This window comes from Seriola dumerili, unplaced genomic scaffold (genome assembly GCF_002260705.1).
Source record: "Seriola dumerili isolate Sdu_G_001 unplaced genomic scaffold, Sdu_1.0 BDQW01000822.1, whole genome shotgun sequence".
NCBI lineage: Eukaryota > Metazoa > Chordata > Actinopteri > Carangiformes > Carangidae > Seriola > Seriola dumerili.
The window spans coordinates 1,282,228-1,301,482 of NW_019175077.1; the positions used below are offsets into that span (position 1 = coordinate 1,282,228).

Genomic DNA, 19,255 nt, shown 5'->3' on the forward strand with positions numbered 1-19,255 from the left:
TTTATTCAAAAACAAAAGTTTGACCAATTATACTGTAATGAAAGTGCAACAAAAGTCAGTGCATCCCTCATTAGTGAGGTTCTATTATTTTTATTTTTATTTTTATTTTATTTTTATTTTTATTTTTATTTTTATTTTTATTTATTTATTTATTTTTTTTATTTTTTTTATTTTTTTTATTTTGATTTGATCCTCCTGAGCATGGATGATACCAGTCTTGCACAAATCCATGGAGAGATGTTCGGCCATTCTTCACAAATTATTCTTTTCAGCTGCTCTTTGGGGTTAGGGGTTTAAAATACTTCAGTGGTGCTGTATTGGATTTAGGTCGAGGGACATACTTGGCCACGTCATTGGTTCTACTTTTTTCGTCTTTAAGAACTCTCTCTCAGATTTTTGCATTGTGTTTGGAATCATTGTCACACTGGAAAGTTCTTCTCAAGCCTTTTTGGACAGGAAGTCATCTTTTGCCAGTCTGTTTTTTAATGCAAGGTTACATAAATAGCTAATTGGTGTGGCATCATTTTTCAAGGACTGCCATTGCCCCTTCTATTATTGGTAGTATGGTTTTTCCTGTATCTCCTAACTACGGCTGCAATTGTGTTTCAGCTTGTGTTCAGTAGCCCACACTCATGCACTTGTAGCCTCCCCCATCTTTATAATGTCTCACAACCTGTTTTTATTTTTTACATGTTCCGGCAGTTCCTTATAATGTGGCGCCATGGTGCATTAGACACAACCCAGGCCAAAATTGAAGAAGTTGTGATGTTGACTGGTTATTTATAATCTTGTAAATGTAATGAGCAAGGTTGCTTTTAGGTTTTACTCTGGGGCCTGTATTTTCAGTGTAGTCTATCCAACCTGTTAGTTTTAATTATACATTAGATCAAATACCTTACACTTCAGATTAGAAATAATACAGTGACAAAATGGCATAATTTTGAATCATTTTACATTTTTGTGGTATTGCACAGGGGTCACTTACAAAACTAAACCAGGTGCCAGTGTAGTTGTCGTGCCCTATGTTTGTACATAAAGTACAAACATATAAACATAGTATGCATATATATATATATATATATATATACACACACACACCTTTTGATTGGTATATATTGGTATATACATGTTCATTGACATTAATATTTAGTTATGGGCTTCTGCAGGGAATCCATTGTGTGGTGCTGTTTGTATGAATTGCTTCAAGAAATGCACTTACCGTTTTGAAAATGTTTGGCATGATTTGAGAAATGTACTAAAATGACTGAGAAAAAACTTTAACACATCTGTCAACAACAACAGCCAGCATCACCACATCCTCTCTCACTTCCTCTCTTTTGAATACTTAAATGGTGTGAGTATATAGTGAACACTATTGGCTGGCCATTCTTATGTAGCAACATCACAGTACTTAGATACTTAAGATATCAATAGTTTTCTTCAGTAAATGCTTATTACTGTATTTTAAACTTATCAAGATTTAGGTTTTCACTGAACACATAATGGCAGCGGTTATTTGAATGTTATCCAAACAATTCACATGACAAGATGTATGAAATAGTTAAATGAACAAGGTGATTACACGAAAAAGCTAAACTTTTTATTTGGGTTCCAAGCTAAAATTCTGAAGACACTGTATGTGTTGGCAGTGATCTATATCTGTCAAAACTGCATGTTTTTTCTTTCTTGGATGGCAGATTCTATAATGGGAGACTACTTCATTGTTTAATTATGCTGCTTAGTCCTGGCAATACCATGGAATATATGTAAAGGGTAATCTGTAATGGTAAACCTAATAAGCCTAATGATGTACTGTATATATCTGTACTCATGCACCCAACCACCCCTTTCCTCTAAACAACATTCACTCTGTACAGTCCCACTTTCTAATGCTCTACATTGTGGATACAAAATAACAGCCATTTGCAGTGGAGACCAGAAGGAGGAAGCAGCTAGCTCTGTGGTTGTGCTTGACATGTGTGTGCAATAACCTCCTGTTTCTGACAGAGCACACAATATGCAAAACTGTACTGTGGTTTCTGACAACACACACACAAATGAACAAATACATTTAATTTTCACAACCTTAACTTCCACAGTTGGCACACATTTCACACTTGATCTCATACAGACACGCACACACACACAAAGAAGCATATGCTACGAAGCAGAGGCGGACACACAGACATTCTTTTGACGGATAGAGAGCTTTTCCCATGCTCATCGACACACCATGAAAACAACTGTTGCTTTGATGGCGATAATGTGGTGAAATTTAGAAGACATAATTTCTTATTTTCACACACAAGAACACTCAGCAGCCACTTCTTCTTTTGACTAAAAGGTAAGTAAGTTTACTGGTAAACTCTAGTTTTGACTTAGTGTTTATTCATGATGCTATTTCCATTGCAGTGTTGCTCTCTTGGTAATAAATAAACGGTGAACAATTCTAAACTGCACAGTATTTAAACACCGTAATTTTTCATTTCAGTTAGACTGACTTAGGTGCTTGGTGTATGACATAGGAGTTTGTTTTTAGTACTGTTTCCTGATAACCTAAAACTGTAACCACTGTAAGATATTCGTAACAGCATATCAGGCTAAAATTATATTCTGGTTAATGTCTTCATAGATAATGAACAACATGTATCTCTATAGTATGTAACTACAATGTGGTGTGTAAGAGTCAAAAATAAGTAAAATCAGCCAGGTTTTACTGATGTGTATGTTCTCTTCCTCTGTCATTTCTGTATTTGTGTTGTGCGTTTCTATTTAAAAAAAAAAAACCTTCTCCTGATCTGTTCATCCCACATTATCTTTAATTCTTCTTCCATTTCTCCCCTTTTCTCTCACACTCTCATATCTGATGTTCCCTGTCTCTCTTGCTTCTTTTCTTTCTCTATTTAGGATGAATACCACAGTAGCCCAGAACACGCTATCCACAGCCATAAACTCCTCAACTCAATCTTCAAATACTAAGCTTCCTCCTGAGTACCACATGATCCTCCTGGGCATCTACTCTGTGGTTTTGGTTAGTGGTACTATCAGCCTGAGCCTGATGATGCACATCTTGAAGTCCAGCTCTACATCCAGCACCTCCATTGCTGTACTCAACCTCATCTTCGCCCACTTCATCTTTCTCATCACTGTGCCCTTCAGAATTTACTATCACGTGGCTCAAAAGTGGTACCTCGGTAAGGGGCTTTGTAAAGTGATCAGCGGCATGATCCACATCCACATGTACATGTCTTTTATCTTCTATGTGATCATCCTCATCACGCGCCTGATGACATTCTACCACAAAGCTGGACAGCTGGCCTCTTTCCAGAGGATTCATGCACTCCTGGTCAGTGCTTTGGTGTGGCTGGTGGTGCTTATCATGGTCCCTTGCATCATCCATTTTTCCTATGGCCAAAAATCCTCAGCAGATGACTATGAATGCTTCCATTTTGGCCCTAGCATACATTCCAGTGCCAAGGTGTTCAATTACATCATAAGCACACTGATCATAGTTGTGGCCACGGTGCTGACAGCCCTCCAAGCCAGTGCCCTTAGGGTTTTATACAGGAAGCATCAGGGATGCACCTCTCAGCAGGACTTTGGGGCTCAACAGAAAAGCTTATGCTTTGCCCTGATCATGGTGGTCTGCTTCATTCCCTACCACGTGTTTCGACTCTATTACGTAGCAAACATTAATAATACGAATGAGAATATCAATGAGGTGTTTCTGAGTCTGACAACATTTAACTGTTTGGACATGCTTACTTTCTTGGGGAGGAGAACCTGCTACGCATGCTTCTTGAGAAAGATTGTTTGTGAGTGAGGGGGTCAAGAGTGTTTATTTACTACTATTTTGTAACTTAATTATACTGAACTGTTCTTTATTGCTTGTCAAAGTTCTGGTGCAGCCCCATAAACATATACATAATGTACACATTTTCAACTGCACATGGGAGCCTTGAGAGCTACATCATATGATCCTAAGTGGCTGTGCACAGAAAACTAAACTTCTATTGTGCTTTTTTTAAGTACCTGTTTTAGCTTATGTCAGTGTGGTAGACGCAGAGTGTGGTGGCTATTTGTTACTCAGTAGACTGCTGATTCTCACCTTAAACTGTGTGTCTGTTAAATATTTAAAGTATTTGACGTGACTGTAAACTGTTCTTTGCTTTAACTCAAAATGAATGAAATAATAAACTCTTGCCATCTGCAGCTTTGAATGTACTACACATGCTTGAAGCTTGAAATTTGTAATGTTAGATCAAGGTTCAGGGTTGATACATGATTTCGTGAGAGAGGCATCATATATTTATATTGTGTTGGCTAACATTTAACTGCTGTGTACATGGCTGTAGTGTGCAGCTTCGTTGCATTGAGAAGAGAAATAAATGTCTAAAATCATTGCTTTTTCACCATTATTTTGTGAAACATTACCTTAAACCTCTTGGATCTCTTACCTTCTGCCCTAAGAGGTGGTGTTAGGGGCCCTGGCTGACATACACACACAAACACACACACCTGGTGATCCTTTTCCTTTTGGTTTTATGGCACTGGGTTACTGTTTAACATCCCCACCCTAGTTTGAGTTTGTTTAGTAAATCGATCTAATGACTGGGCTATGGTGGCGCCATCCAATGTGTTGCTCCATGAATTATAGGCCGCTCAGCTCTTTAACCTTCCCCTTTAATGTTGTGGAACACTTTTACCATTTTCCCATTGTCAGTGTCACTTTAGAGTGATGTCGCACTGAGGGGCTGCTCACTACCGGAGTACAGCGCTACACCTGGATAAATGCACATCCCAGACAGAAACAGAAACAGAAACACAGGTAAGTCAAAATTCTCCTATGAAAGATTATTGACACAAAACATCCACACGCCACTGCTTTTGTGGAGGAGGTAAATCTTACCTTTAGCAGTTTCTAAAGGAAGTTTGGTGACATGTTCTGCTAAATCACGTGGTTTTGTATTTTGGTGGTAATATAGTGGTACTACCCGTTCATACAATTGCTGCTAAATGTCATGTAACCAGAACTGGGGTACCCTTTGATTGTATGATATTTTTTTTTTCTGTGTGTGTGTGTGTGTGTGTGTGTGTGTGTGTGTGTGTGTTTTCAAGTGAGTTTACTGAGATAGTGTTGTACCTTCTCTTTCTGCAGACAATATTTTGTAAAAGTAGATAAGACAGACTCAATTCGTCCTTCATGCTTTGCTGTAAAGCTCATGTGATAACCCATTTCACATTCTGTATGAGGTCGTTATCTGTAACAAGAGCAGTATTAGAGAGCAACAGATTGCTAAGAAGAAAGATGGTAATACAGGCACTACTACTGCACAATACTGCCACCGAAAGTACATAAAATATAAAACAATGCAATCCAACACAGCAACCTGTAAGTTAACTCTAGACTGCAATTGTAAAGTTTTGTTGAGAGTGTGAAAGAGGGATGTTGACTGATTTCCGAGACTGTAGTGTGTGAAGCTGTATTGGACTTCCTCAAATTGTGCAGGAAATCTGAGTTCAACCTGTGCATACTGTTTACAGTCTAAAGACACATAGGCTTTGGAGAAATCACTTAACACAAACAAGTTGCATTTTCAAGGTTGAATGTTGCTGACCAAAGAAGCCGTAAGACTTTTCCTTAGGTGCTGACATCTGCAAGACACATAAAGTAGTTTGACACTCATTAAATGCCTTCAGTGACCAGGGTTTATAAGAAGAAGGTTGGGGAAGTTTGCTAGGCTTGCATGTAACACTAAAATTGAAGGAAACCATCTGCTGTTAAGTGTTGTCGTTCACAAGTTAAATGTATTATTTAAATCATGTTTCTATTCACTTGCATAAATTGTACATCATAGCAGCGGTTCAAGAACTGAACAACATGGCAACAGATAAAAAACAACTATTTGTTAATGATGATTGTTGTACACTTTTAGAAGTGAATAATATTCTTCTGAACTGTATATTTCTTTCTTTTTTTTATTTTTACTATTGCCCCTATATCAGGAAACAGCATTTACTAAAGTAGTCAGTTGGGAGGCTGATCATCATCTGCAACTATTAAAACCTCTAATCTAAATAGAGGTGACAGTATTATGGCCAGTTCACACAGTGATAGCCTCTTAGCACTGGTTTTTATTGCAGCAAAGAGCTTTTGGTTGCTAGGCGGATGCAGTTTGTCGGTTGGGTCCTGCTTGATATTCAGCTGATGCTGAAGTTATAATACCTTTTATTTTAAGTGTTTCTATGAATGCATCATTCAGATATTTCTATATGCATTTTTTTTAATTACTTGTAAGATTTCAAAATAGTGAGCATCTACATTGTGATTTTTCAATATATTAGTGACATGAGCAAAATGAACAGTCCAAGTGAACATAATCTGCATTTCACAGCTTCAGTGTTTGGCGTGCTGTCTCTTAATCCAAATCAGTCAAGAGGAGGGTATGAGTTGTGTTCAAAATGTAGAAAGACAGTGATAAAAGGCACTCATCATTACGGTAATAAATACTTGAATAACAAGGTGGGCTTGTTGTCCTTGCATTCACCAGTTGAGGGTGAGGTAAAAAAGAGCTTTTTAAAGCGACTGACATGTTCACTAATAGCTATGAAGTAAAACGGATTTTTGCTTTTCAGTTAACACAGAATTCTTTCTGATATTGGGCCTGTCTCTAAGCCTTAAAGTAGAATGGATCTTGCTTTCTTCTTGTTTGTTAAACCCAGCTGTATTACATGATTGTCTCTTAGAAAACCACTCAATTAATGTGTATGTAGTATACACTGTATTTTCATAACCTAATTAGATCTAGTACATTCATGCTAGAGCGCTCTGTGTCAGACCTTTTGCTTTTTACATGATTGTGAATGTGATTGTAAAGAATAAATTCTTCACTTTCCACAAACCTGATGAGTCAGGAGGCTAGATCTCACTGCCTAGTTAAAATGTAAACTCTCTCTCTCTCTCTCTCTCTCTCTCTCTCTCTCTCACTCTCATTACTCTCTCTTAACCCCTATATTCCAGCCTCTCCTGTTTTAGCTAATATGTCTGTTATTACACTGTTACTGGATACTAAATGCTCTATCTCTTAAAATCCACTGAATAAGCCATGATAATGTGCATTCTGATATACTGTGTCTACAGTGGCAATATGTTTTCCTCATGCCTGCTCATATACTGTAGGTGCTTTTCTCAGTGGACCACTCATTACTGGTGTAGGGCATCAAATCTCCTGTAATACTACCTCTTATCATTTACAGCCTTCTCTAACACATTGCCCCAAACAGATTAACTTTAAGCCACACAATAAGATTTAGTGCAGTGAAACTCCTGATGGAAAATGGGTGGGTTGGGACATTTTAACAGGTTTATGGTAGTAAATTTAAGTGTGTTCATAGCATTCCTGCCCTGACAGCGTAGGCAGCTCACTGCCAACTGGTTTTGATTTCCACTTTTGATGTTGTCTGATTCTCCTCCACATACATCTCATAGGAAAACATTTCTGTTTTTAAAGTAAGGGAGTTGAAATAATTTTAAGTATAAAATAATTTTAAAATCCTGTTACATGCTTAATAGTCTGTTTTATTATATTTCCACTATTTTTACATTGTAGAATAGTCTCATAATTCTTAAAGGAAAAGAACAAACACGCTGAATGTATCCTGACTGAAAATTCTCATTCATCATAAGCAACAATACAAATGCCAACACAGACAGTGACAGCATAATATCTTCCTTGGTTTCATGGAAGTAAAACTACAATAACCACTGTATCTAAATAAAATTCATCCCATGGTAATATGCAGTAAAACTAACGTTTTATGAACAAAGGGTGGGATGTAAACCCAAGAAGTGTGTTTGTGGAAGAGTTAATGGAAGTTATCAGTGTTTTCCACTTCACTTTGTGTCTTTATAGATTATATCTGCTGAGGTGGTGGTGCCATTACTCCACTATTGATTAGATTAGGAAGCCTGAGAGGGACAAACACACACACACACACACACACACACACACACACACACACACACACACATTCATAAATGTTTGTGCCTGTAAAAACAACTCCCCCACCGTCATGCATGCAGATACAAATACACAGAAGCTCACTAACATGCACATAAAGTGCAAGCTGTAATTTGAAATCTTATGGAATCTATCTCATGGTAAAAAAAAGAGATAGAAAGAAAAGAGGCAGAGGGGGAGAGGGGAAATTACTCTTTGCCACTATCTATCCATCCTGGTGATAAGTGTGAGGGAGAAGGACAGATAAGTAATGTGTAATAAAGTGAGAAGTCTTAGCCACAACTCCTCCCCTCTCTTTGTTCCTGGCCCAATCGGATAGGATTATAGATGTTTTATGCCAGGGATCTCCCTTGTCATGTCTGTATGAATTAGATGAAGCAGAGACAAGAATATAGGAAGAGAGAAAGACTTTAGAGTGAGCTGGGAGGAGAATAAGAGAGAAAAGAGGAGAAGAAGAGAAAGGTGTGAGGAACACGGGGTTGAAACGGGAATGAAGTGTCCTCCTGCTCCTCAGAGTAAATCTCTGTTAGATATGGAAGTAGCCAACTACTGTGAAGGCCTGGATCCCTCATACAGCACACTGGGCTTTGAGAATGCAGAGGTGCTCTGTGGAGGAGGAGGTAAGTGTAAGTGCATACAGACACCTACACACACAAACACATAGAGAAGACACACAAACCCATGTGAAAACGCAAATAAGAAAAATACATATCGACATCAATGGGAGTACAAAAACAGCAGGTGCATTTGGCTTGACATATGCACATACAGGATGACTGTGTTTAAATAAAACAAATGCAAGTAAATGTAAGTATACACACACAACACCCATACTGAGACTAGATTTATCGCAAAACATTTAAGTGGAGTGAAGATTTATATTTTCTAAAGCAACTCTCATCTATACCTGCCTGCTAATTTACAATACGTTGAAATTAAGGCCATTATAAAGCTTCGACCTAATATAATAATTTTAACCAGCTTTTGTGGAACTTTTTGTTTGCCCATATAAACATTTACCATTTATAATTACACCAGTGTCTGAAAATAACCATGTGGACAGAGAGAGAAGATTAGCTTTGCTTGAATCCCTAATGTGACACCTCTTTGCTGAAGGGGGTGAGATGGGTCATCTGCCTCATAACTGGATGACAGAGGTACGTTAGTTTGTAAGACTAAAAGTGTGACTAAGACTGAAGTGAGACCAGCTGAAGGCAAATTAGTTGCTTTTTGTAGAAAGGGAAATTAATGAGGGTGGGTTTTTACATAACTTGCTCCTTATGTCTAAATTAAGTGATGAGGAAACTCGTGACATTTTAATGCTAACCAGTAGTGTGTGTTGCTTGTCTGTCAAAACTAATTGTGGGAAATACAGGCAACCTTTCTGTTGCTTGTATTACGCTAGTTGAAATCTATGATTGTGAAGGAAAGAAAAGGGCTGGGTAGAGGTTGTAAAGGCATGAAATCAGAATGTTAATAAAGCTGTTTAGGCCAGAATTGCAGGCATAAAGATATTTTATTGACGAGCAAGCATGCAGCTCAGTGATACACTGATGTCACCTCAGCATGTGAACAGAAAGTTCACACTAATTCATTTCACTCTGGTGCTTTGTGTGATTGAAGAGATGTGTGCAGGGAGGATGTGAAGGTGTCTGTTGAAGCCTCAAGTTCTTGCATACACATGTATATGCTATGTTCATGTTGTGTTCTATGTGGTAGGCTTTGACTGAGCAATAAATATGCAGACAGTGATGATGATTATGGTTTTGATTATGGTGATGATGCCGCCGATAATGATTACAATCATGATGACTACGATAATGACGATAACAACGAGGGGATGACAGTAAAAATAAAGACATCAACAATAATGTTTAATATGCTTGGCAACTGAACTGCCATGTATTCTTTTTTCCTGATTTCTATTTTTACAGCAACATACTGTGATGCAATATGCAAATGAAACACCCCACAAATGACTTTGCAGTTACATCAAACCCAAACAAATATCTGCAATGTATGTATGTACAATTCTATGACTACAAAAATACATTTACCAGAGTAGTACTGGTAATAGTGTACTTTATATTAAAACAAAGTGAACAGTGGCCAGTTTTTGAACATGAAAAAACTGGTAATAAGTTTAACTTTTGGAAAATGAAAGGTGAATATGTTCTCTCAACAGTAGGACTTCATGCAGTGACTAATTAAATGAACTTTGCTGTCCTGCCAGAGGTACTATCAAAAAAGACATTGCAGCAGGCAGCAATGCATGATGTAACAACCTGAAGATCTGACTTGGCTGATAGGAGATGACTCAGATGAAAGCAACTCACATACTGTACCGATGTTAACTAGGATTATTTCATTTTTCTTCAAACAGAGATTTTATACCATAGAAATATAAATACTGCTTCAATTAAAATAATGCAGTGCACAGTGAGCACTATGGTCTCATGCTATTACATACTGTATGTGTTTTATTGTGCATTAGACCATAGAATTTCTGGGTGTTTACTGCAATACATTACTTCTGTTTGTCTGAGTATTTGTGTCTATACCAATGTATGCAATATGAAGATGTGCATAAACATCTGTGTATATATGTGTGTTTTAACCTGTGTGAATGTCTTTGTGTGTTTCAGACAGCATGCCAACAGAGCCGAGCCTGCCTGGTCCAGACGGGGTCAGCAGTAACTGTGCAATCTGTGGCGACAAAGCCACAGGGAAACATTATGGAGCCTCCAGCTGTGATGGCTGTAAAGGTTTCTTCAGACGCTCCATACGCAAGAGCCACATCTATACTTGCAGGTACAGGAAACAAGAACATACTGCAGGAGCACACATACATATTCACACATACATATCATGTGCAGGTATTTAAATAGAATGACTTCAATCCAGTCATCACATCATGGCATGTCACATTATAGTACATTCTGGTATGTTACAGTACACTGTGTCATCATGTGTCTTGCTCTGTAATGCCAATTATTTGATCGTATGTTCGTCACATGTAGGTTCAGCAGGCAGTGCATTGTGGATAAAGATAAGAGAAACCAGTGTCGTTTCTGCAGACTCAACAAGTGCTTCAGAGCTGGCATGAAAAAAGAAGGTAAGGAAGCTTGCATCCAGTCCCGTAAGTAAGACAGAAAGTAGAGAACACTGAATTGTTACAACTCATGATCAAAAATGTTGTATTTTCTTCAATACTGAAGCTGTTTACATGTGGAGTTGATACAGAATGGAAAGGGTCCAATTTATTTGGGATATATTGTTATTTTTGTACCAAGACATTATATCAAGTTAGTAATCCAAACATTTCTATCTGTTCATTGTAGTTTATTTCTATTTTTGCCACCAACAGAAGGCACAGACTTAAAACTAGTGGCACTGAAGGAAAGAATCTGAAAGCTGTTTCAAGATGGCTGAAATTGGCTCGGCCATAAAATAGGTGATTACTTAGTGTGTGTGTATTTATGAGGGGTATAACCTTGGCACAGAGCTTTATGACACCTAATCATGTGTTATTCAAACATGTTGTTCTGGATTGCAACTAGTTAACGTTTGACTCCTCTTGCTGATGCCAGCCTGTGTTGCTATTTTCCTAAATATTAACTGCCCTAGTGTTTGCTGTCATCGTTTGCATTCAGGGTCTCTTTTTTTTTCACCCAACTCTCAAGACCCATGACTATCAATGTGAGGAAATTCTTGAAAACAATAATCCAGGATAGAGACTTGAATATTAGCAGAACATATTCCTGTTTGAAAATCGGTTAATTTTCATAATAAGGAAAGTACAGGAGGTGCCGTCTCTTCCCCGTACCTTTTGATTTCTGTTTCTGTTTGTTTCACATGTACAGTAGCTTTAGCTATCTGTTATTTTAGCTGTACAGAATGAGAGAGATCGGATCAGCTCCCGCAGAAGCATCCCAGACTCCCAAGACCTACCAACCATTACTATTCTGGCCCAAGCAGAATCACTGTCCCAGCAGGTGATAATCATCCGTGTGAATTACCTATTTTCATACTAATATATGGCTGTATGTGAGCTGATGTTAACTTCATAACTCAGCACATCATGTGGTTTGACTAAAATTCTGACACACAAGAAAATTTAATGTCACAAATTGTGACCGAGGAAACTGTTATTTTCTCCAGATCACTGCTCCGGTTGTAATAGAAGATATATCAGAGCAGAAGTCGGCCACCGTCGGGGATATATGTGATTCCATGAGACAGCAGTTATTGGTGTTGGTGGAATGGGCCAAATATATTCCTACCTTTGGAGAACTGCCACTGGATGACCAGGTAACAGAGCTGCAATGCATGATGGGTAATCTGTGATTAAGATATTGCTTGCATTCAGTCATTCTCTTGCATTAATAATAGCAATACCTCTCAAACTCCAGCACTTTTTTATATTATATATATTATATATCATATTTAATATTAATATTTAATAGTTTTAATAGTTAGTTAGTTTCAATAGTTTGTTTTGAAGCACGGCCTTTACATGTTGGATCGGTTTAGCTTTTGTGACTTGTTTTAAGCGCTGTCCCTTTGAATTGAAAACGATTCTCCTTAATTAACTGCACTTTGAAGTGAGAGAATATTTGAAGCAATGATTAAGTAGTGTATCATAGATGTTACTTCAATTTACCTTTCAGTGTACTACTGTACAAGTATGCCCCCCTGTGTGATGTATGTAAGGGCAAAAGGGGAGGCATTGTTGCATTGTTTGTGTTCTTTGTTTAACTGTGGGTGTGTGTCTTTGTCCCAGGTGAGCTTGCTCAGGGCTCATGCAGGTGAACACCTCTTGCTCGGGGTTGCCAAAAGGTCAATGCCATTCAAGGACTTCCTGCTTTTAGGTACAAACTGACCACTAGAATGGCATCTTATTTATATGTGGTGCAATCAGGTGCTTCAGCACTGAAGTGTGGAGACTGATCAAATGTTGTGTTAGCCGACAATGATTAACTAAAGCTTTCTGTTTCTTTCATTGTCACTTCAAAAGTGTCTCTTGTAAACAGCATTATTCATTACTTGGGCATGTACTAACATCATACTGTAGGTAGATCTGTCAACTACATCTATTCAAGCACTCACACACAAATTCTGCATTGCTATACTTCTTAGGACCATCCCCACACCCCTTTACCATAACCTTGACTGAAACTCTTACATAGGCTTAAGAAAAGTCCACAAGACTGAACTTATCTTTCTCTCAAGGCTAAAACTATTCCCCTCACCCTTCCTCACAAGTACACACAAACACTCCTCCCCATACACACCCACATACCTTCCTCTCCCTTTCAACACAACTACTGACCAATACTGTCTTTGCCCGCAGGTAACGGCTGTGTTATACACAGAAACACTGCTGAACCAGAGATATGTAGGGTGGCCAGTCGGGTGTTGGATGAGCTGGTCCAGCCTTTTCAGAATATTCAAATAGATGACAATGAGTATGCAGCACTCAAGGCCATTGTCTTCTTTGACCCAGGTAATAAAAAGAAGTAGCATTTAGTGTTTTAGCCATCAGGGGAGTTGTGAGGTATGGGTAATAACAAATGCTAGTAACCACTTCATTCCTCCTGGGAATGAGTGGTTACCCTGTTTTCCAGCTCACCACTGCTTCTCCATTCAGGGGCTATTGTCTGTATGTGTCATTTAAATTGTCAAATATTTGTTACAGTCTGTGAAAAGCTGGGAATGGTATTCTTAGAGAACTAGAACAATGCTGCTTTAGGTTATGGAAACTACTTGCAAGATTAGGATAGGATTTTGGAAATTGTAATTGGTAATAACCTTGGCACAGACCTTTATGACACCCAACTGTTCATTATGATTATTGGGGTTGTTAATATGTAAAGTGCCACAGATTTATTGTTTAAAAATAGTATTAATTATTGATAAAAATTAAATGATTCATAAATTACATCAAAGCATAAAAGCTAGAAAAACAAGTCAGAAGATGGGACAGGTAAGAAATTAAACTCATATCTTCAGTTCCATCCCTGATCTTTCTGTTTTTTTCCCTCACCCTCCCGTCCATCAATCCCTCCCTCCATCCCCCCTTTCCTTAATCCACCCCCCACATCCATTCTTTGCTTCCCAATCTGCAGATGCAAAGTCTTTGCGGGACCCTTCAAAGATCAAGGCCATGCGTCTGCAGGTAGGTCAAGCATTTGAGCTGCAGTTCTTTGCTGGTATCTTCTCTTATAATTTACAATAAACAGCATTAAAGTGGAGCATCCAAGCCTTATTATCATTGCATATTATACTTTATGTTTTATTTTGGATATTTACACAATTATCACTAATATATCAGTTAACTTACAAGGACAAAGGAAGTTGGTTACACTGATGGAGACTCGGCATTGTGTGTGTGCGTGCGTGTCTGCAGGTTCAGATGAGTCTGGAAGACTACATTAATGACCGTCAGTATGACTCCAGGGGTCGTTTTGGAGAGCTGCTGCTCCTGTTACCCACCCTGCAGAGTATCACCTGGCAGATGATCGAACACCTCCAGTTCATTAAGCTCTGCGGCCTGGCCAAGATAGACAACCTGCTGCATGAGATGCTGCTGGGAGGTGAGACTGGGACCATGTCTGTGCTTGTAAACCTGCAGAGAGAAAAATAGGGTGACCTTCAGCTAGACTATCCAAACGCGCCAGACGAACTCCTCAGTGGTATTTGTGTGGAACTGCACAAGGATGAAGCAATGACGTATACATGCTCGGCAAAGTTTTCTAGGATGTATCAGAACAATTGGTAAAAAGTTCAAGATTTAGCAAAGGGATGTATTATCCACACATATATTAGCCATAGCCAAAATGGACAACCTGCTATAAAATACTGTAGGGTGACATCTGCAAACATATCTAGTATGTATAAGTCTAAACTTCAAGCTAGAATGCATCAAAATCTTCTAAACAATACAATGACAGACAATTGAAACATAAAATGAGGTGTGGAAATAAAGTAATAAGTAACACGCTAAAACAATGCCAGAATATGACAACATGACTTGTAACTAACTCCTATAGGAATGTGTAACTCAAATAAGAACCCCCCACCTCTTTATTTAAATATTGATATTATATTTAAATATATTTTGAAACTAAACTTTGAAACTGAACAACTAGCCGAACAAAAAAATTAAAAAATGAAATTACATGATCTCTCTCTACATCAAAGAGATGCAGAGGTGACTTGCACTGACCCATCGGTTTGTAATGTGAGTGACACTGATGCGTGAACTAGGTCAGTTGAGCATGTAACCGAACTGCTTACATAGATTTCTTGGCCATTTTTAATGAAATCATGGAAGCCTAATACAATTACTATCTAGAATAGGCCCACATGTCAATACGATTTTGTAGGCACAGACTGAAATAAAATCTACATAAATTTGTAAAACTCATTTCACTCAAGTAATTGAAAGCAAAATTCATTCTTGTTCTTGGAAAAAATTAAAACAAAACAAAACAAAAAAAACATGCACCTCTTTTGGTCTGATGTGGGGTGAAATACCACATAGTGCTAGAAGAAATTTTTTTGAGCATTTCAAGCGTGCGAGTGCTCTATGAATATCTGTTGAAACTGATAGTTGATTAATAAGTTGTTGTGTTGTGTGGTGTTGTATGTTTTCAGGCTTAACATCAGAGCCCACACACCTGCACCACCCAGCACACACCCAGCTGGCCCAGGACCCTATGACTGGACACACACTGGTCATCGGCACCATGCCTATCACTCACACTCCACAGATAGGTAAGAACCCCGTGCTTGACAACTGTGAGACAACGCATGCAATCACACAAACTCCTTCCATCCATTCATACGGGCCCAAATCATCTGACACACAAGAAACATCACAGCAAAGTTGATGTATGATTTATTTCTTCTCATATAATGTCACAAAAGTGTGTGCCAGGTGCATTTCCATTAGCAGATGAAACTAAATATTCATCCAAATAGGCATCCTGAATGTGAAAAAAATCCATAAAAATGAATGAATCAAAGAATTGATGAGGACTGGCCGTATTCTATGCTTTCATTTTAAAATAAAAAATGCATTTGGCAATATTACACCACCTAATGGCCACACAAGACTGATGGGAACTGCATCTATGAAGGAGCAACTATAGATGTGCCATTTCCCGTGGGCCACAGTAGATGCATTTTACAGACTATAAATATATATATAAAAAATTATTTTTTTAAAACAAAACATTTTTATTATCAAAAAGTAAGATTAAATGTCTCTTCCTGCCTTCCTGCAGCCTCTCCAGACACTCCCATCCCATCGCCCCCACAGGGTCCTGCCCCAGAGATGTATAAACACTTTCCCCAGCCACTTTGTCCTCCAGCCAGCCCCTCGCCTTCCTCACAGACAGAACCCTGACTTCTCCCTGTACTCTGTCAAAGAAGCTGACATGGGATCAGCTTCCTTGCCCTCTATTCATCATCTCAGTCATTTATAAAACTTATGAAAGCAATCTCTGTTCAGTGTCTGAGCCTAGACCTTACCCCGGGTCTTCTTGCTGTGACTCCTGGTAGAGATGCATCAATAACAAAGGTATGATTAAAGCTGCCATGTGCAGCACTTTCCAACTTCAATATGTCAGCTTTAAATCAAGTGTAAATCTAATGGAACACCACAAAAGAGTTTAACAAACAATGCATGCACATGCATTTTTTCACCCTAAACTAAGTGTTGGTTTTGAATTCAGTTTTCACTCATCCAGTTTTAAAACAATAAGATACAATGCATGCAAGTGTACATGATGGCAGTTAAAATTAAAATTGTACGTTTTATTGAATAATGTCTCGCTTGATTAGACACAGATACCATTAGTCTTTTTGGTACTTCAAGTACAGTTTATCACCTGTGCATATCAAATGGTGAGTTTTGATAACGTGTAAATGTACAAAATACCATCTAATCATAATTTCCAGGGGAAACAGAAATGAGAAAACAAATTACAGTTGGCCATCACATAAAAATTGAATACGCTTAATTTTTTACTTAAAAACTCATTATGGATTTTACAGAGGTAATACACTTTTTTTTACACATCTTTGTTGAAAGAAATAGATTCTGTTTTTTGTATTTAATACTGAGCCATGAATACATATAACTTATACAGTGGCACATATATATTCTTAATATACATGCGTTCAGCAGCTGAAACACAATATAAAGGGTATAGTAGTTTATGGGCAAGGTCAACATAATAAGAACAGAAATGTAATCTAGAAATAACCTATAAAGACCTCTTGTTTGTGGATAAATTATAATATTTTAATAACTTGCTGTATATAGTAAAAAATGATTGCAAATATTTGAATAATGTTTTGCTTCAATTTCTTGAATTATCTGTGTTTTTTTTATTTGGGTTTGTGTTGACATGTGTGTACATTTCTTCATTTATAAATTGATTAAATTGTGATTTTGAAGAACTCCTGAGTATTGTATTCAAAATGAATTGCTCAATGTGGATTAACAGTATGGCATGGTACATCAGCACCCTCTTACTGTAGAGAGAAAATACAGCACCAACTCTGAGAGGACTACTTGCAGTACACGTTGTATATGCATCAGTACACCCAGTGAAATGAGTATGCATTCATTCATTCATTTTCCTGCTTTTATAAAATAGGAAAAAGTAAACAAAATGTGAGATGGAAAAAACGATTCATTTCCAATTTGTCTGTTGCTTCAGCCACAACAATATAATTTTGGTAGACATTTGCTAAAAGAAAAAAAAGCAAAATTGACATTTTCTTTCATATTTGATTCTGAAAAGAAAACAATATAGACAGGCAGATGATGATAAATTGACAGAAATGTATTTCAATATGGTTTCCCCACATGCAATAATACTGAGTGTGGTTTCTCCATTACTTCCCTCATGGAAGTCATCATGCTTCCCAACAGTTCCATTGGTCAGGGATATACAGTTTGTATCCAAAGCTTTATTGGCAAGCTATTGAGACTGCACCGCCGGATGATGCTGCTCATCTAAAATCAAACTAGTTTCCCCGCCGTCCATCTGAGAAAAAACACTCTGAGACAAACCCTAAAGCCAAAATAGAATGTAAAACTGTAATTTAAGATGAAACTGAACTGTAATCGGGCCAACTGTATTTTTAAATCTGTGATTTTGTTTATGTCCATCCACACATGAACATTTTCCTCTGGTTTATGTATGTGTGTGAGTGTTTGTGTGCAGTGGATGAGAACAGAGGATTGAGCTGAGAGCTCTTATTCTCTGTATATTGTTGTGTGACTCAGAGAAAACACTCAGGTTATTTATGGCAGAGGAGATGATGCTGTCTGGAACCAACATGGCCAAAATCCTCCTATCAACTCCATAATGGACAAGCTACCTGGCTTAGGTCAAAACAACATCACCTACAATGGGAAGATGTGTGCATGCGTATATACTGTATGTGTGTGCATGCGTGCATGCTCGTACCTGCAATTTATTTATAATCTACGCGGGCGTATGTGTGTACACTTGTATTTGTGTGTTTTTGGAAGGATGTCTAGTGTGTGTACCCAGGGAGCTTTAATCAAAGGCCTATAGTGAGTAGATGTGGGGGCCCTCTCTCTCTCTTTTTGCTCAGATAAAACTGTGTGTTAGCATGCCAGTCACATATCTCATCTGAGACGCACCACTCTCCTCCCCACACCTCACCACAGCCCACACTGACAGCATGCTATTACACACCAGTATGATGCTCGCTCCACCTGAGGAGGACGATGAGGGAGAGAAATAGAGGGATGAAGAGTTAGAGGAGGATAGAGGAGCAAAGGGTGGACAGGAATATGATTTCTTTTTTTTTTTTTTTTTGGTAGGATTTAGTTTTACTTTCTAACTTTGCTGTAATTTCTACAGATCTTAGTTGGTGATAATTATTAGTGTATTGTGTATTTTTTGTACATATTTCTTAATTTTGAATTGGTGCAAAAGAATTGAAAGTAATATAAAGACTGACAAATTCTCAAGCTATCAAGAGATATCAAAATATGCTGAATTTACCCGCTAAATGAAAACAAACTGTTGATGACTAACATATTCATTAAGTGAACTGGGTTGTCAAGGTACTGATTAACTTCTATTTTTGCATATATTTATTTAATCATTATTGAAACTATTCAAAAGTTGCAAAAATTGGACCTGGATAGCAGAAATTTACTTCCCCTTTTCTAGTCATCT

The 19,255-nt window shown here is 37.8% G+C and overlaps 2 protein-coding genes across 2 annotated transcripts; both read left to right on the forward strand.

Moving 5' to 3' along the window:
* Window positions 1-2,029: 2,029 nt before the first annotated feature.
* On the forward strand, window positions 2,030-4,021 carry gpr141 (G protein-coupled receptor 141). Its single transcript, XM_022766303.1, has 2 exons — window positions 2,030-2,344; window positions 2,908-4,021. Exon 2 carries the CDS (start codon window positions 2,909-2,911, stop codon window positions 3,821-3,823), a length of 915 nt encoding a protein of 304 aa, XP_022622024.1. The 5' UTR covers window positions 2,030-2,344; window position 2,908; the 3' UTR covers window positions 3,824-4,021.
* A 609-nt stretch (window positions 4,022-4,630) lies between these two features.
* Window positions 4,631-17,441, forward strand: LOC111237271 (hepatocyte nuclear factor 4-gamma-like). Its single transcript, XM_022766302.1, has 11 exons — window positions 4,631-4,828; window positions 10,667-10,832; window positions 11,042-11,136; window positions 11,910-12,016; window positions 12,183-12,332; window positions 12,805-12,892; window positions 13,375-13,527; window positions 14,150-14,199; window positions 14,431-14,617; window positions 15,681-15,800; window positions 16,313-17,441. The coding sequence occupies exons 1-11, from the start codon at window positions 4,792-4,794 to the stop codon at window positions 16,432-16,434; spliced, it is 1,275 nt and encodes a 424-aa protein (XP_022622023.1). The 5' UTR covers window positions 4,631-4,791; the 3' UTR covers window positions 16,435-17,441.
* The last annotated feature ends 1,814 nt before the right edge of the window (window positions 17,442-19,255 follow it).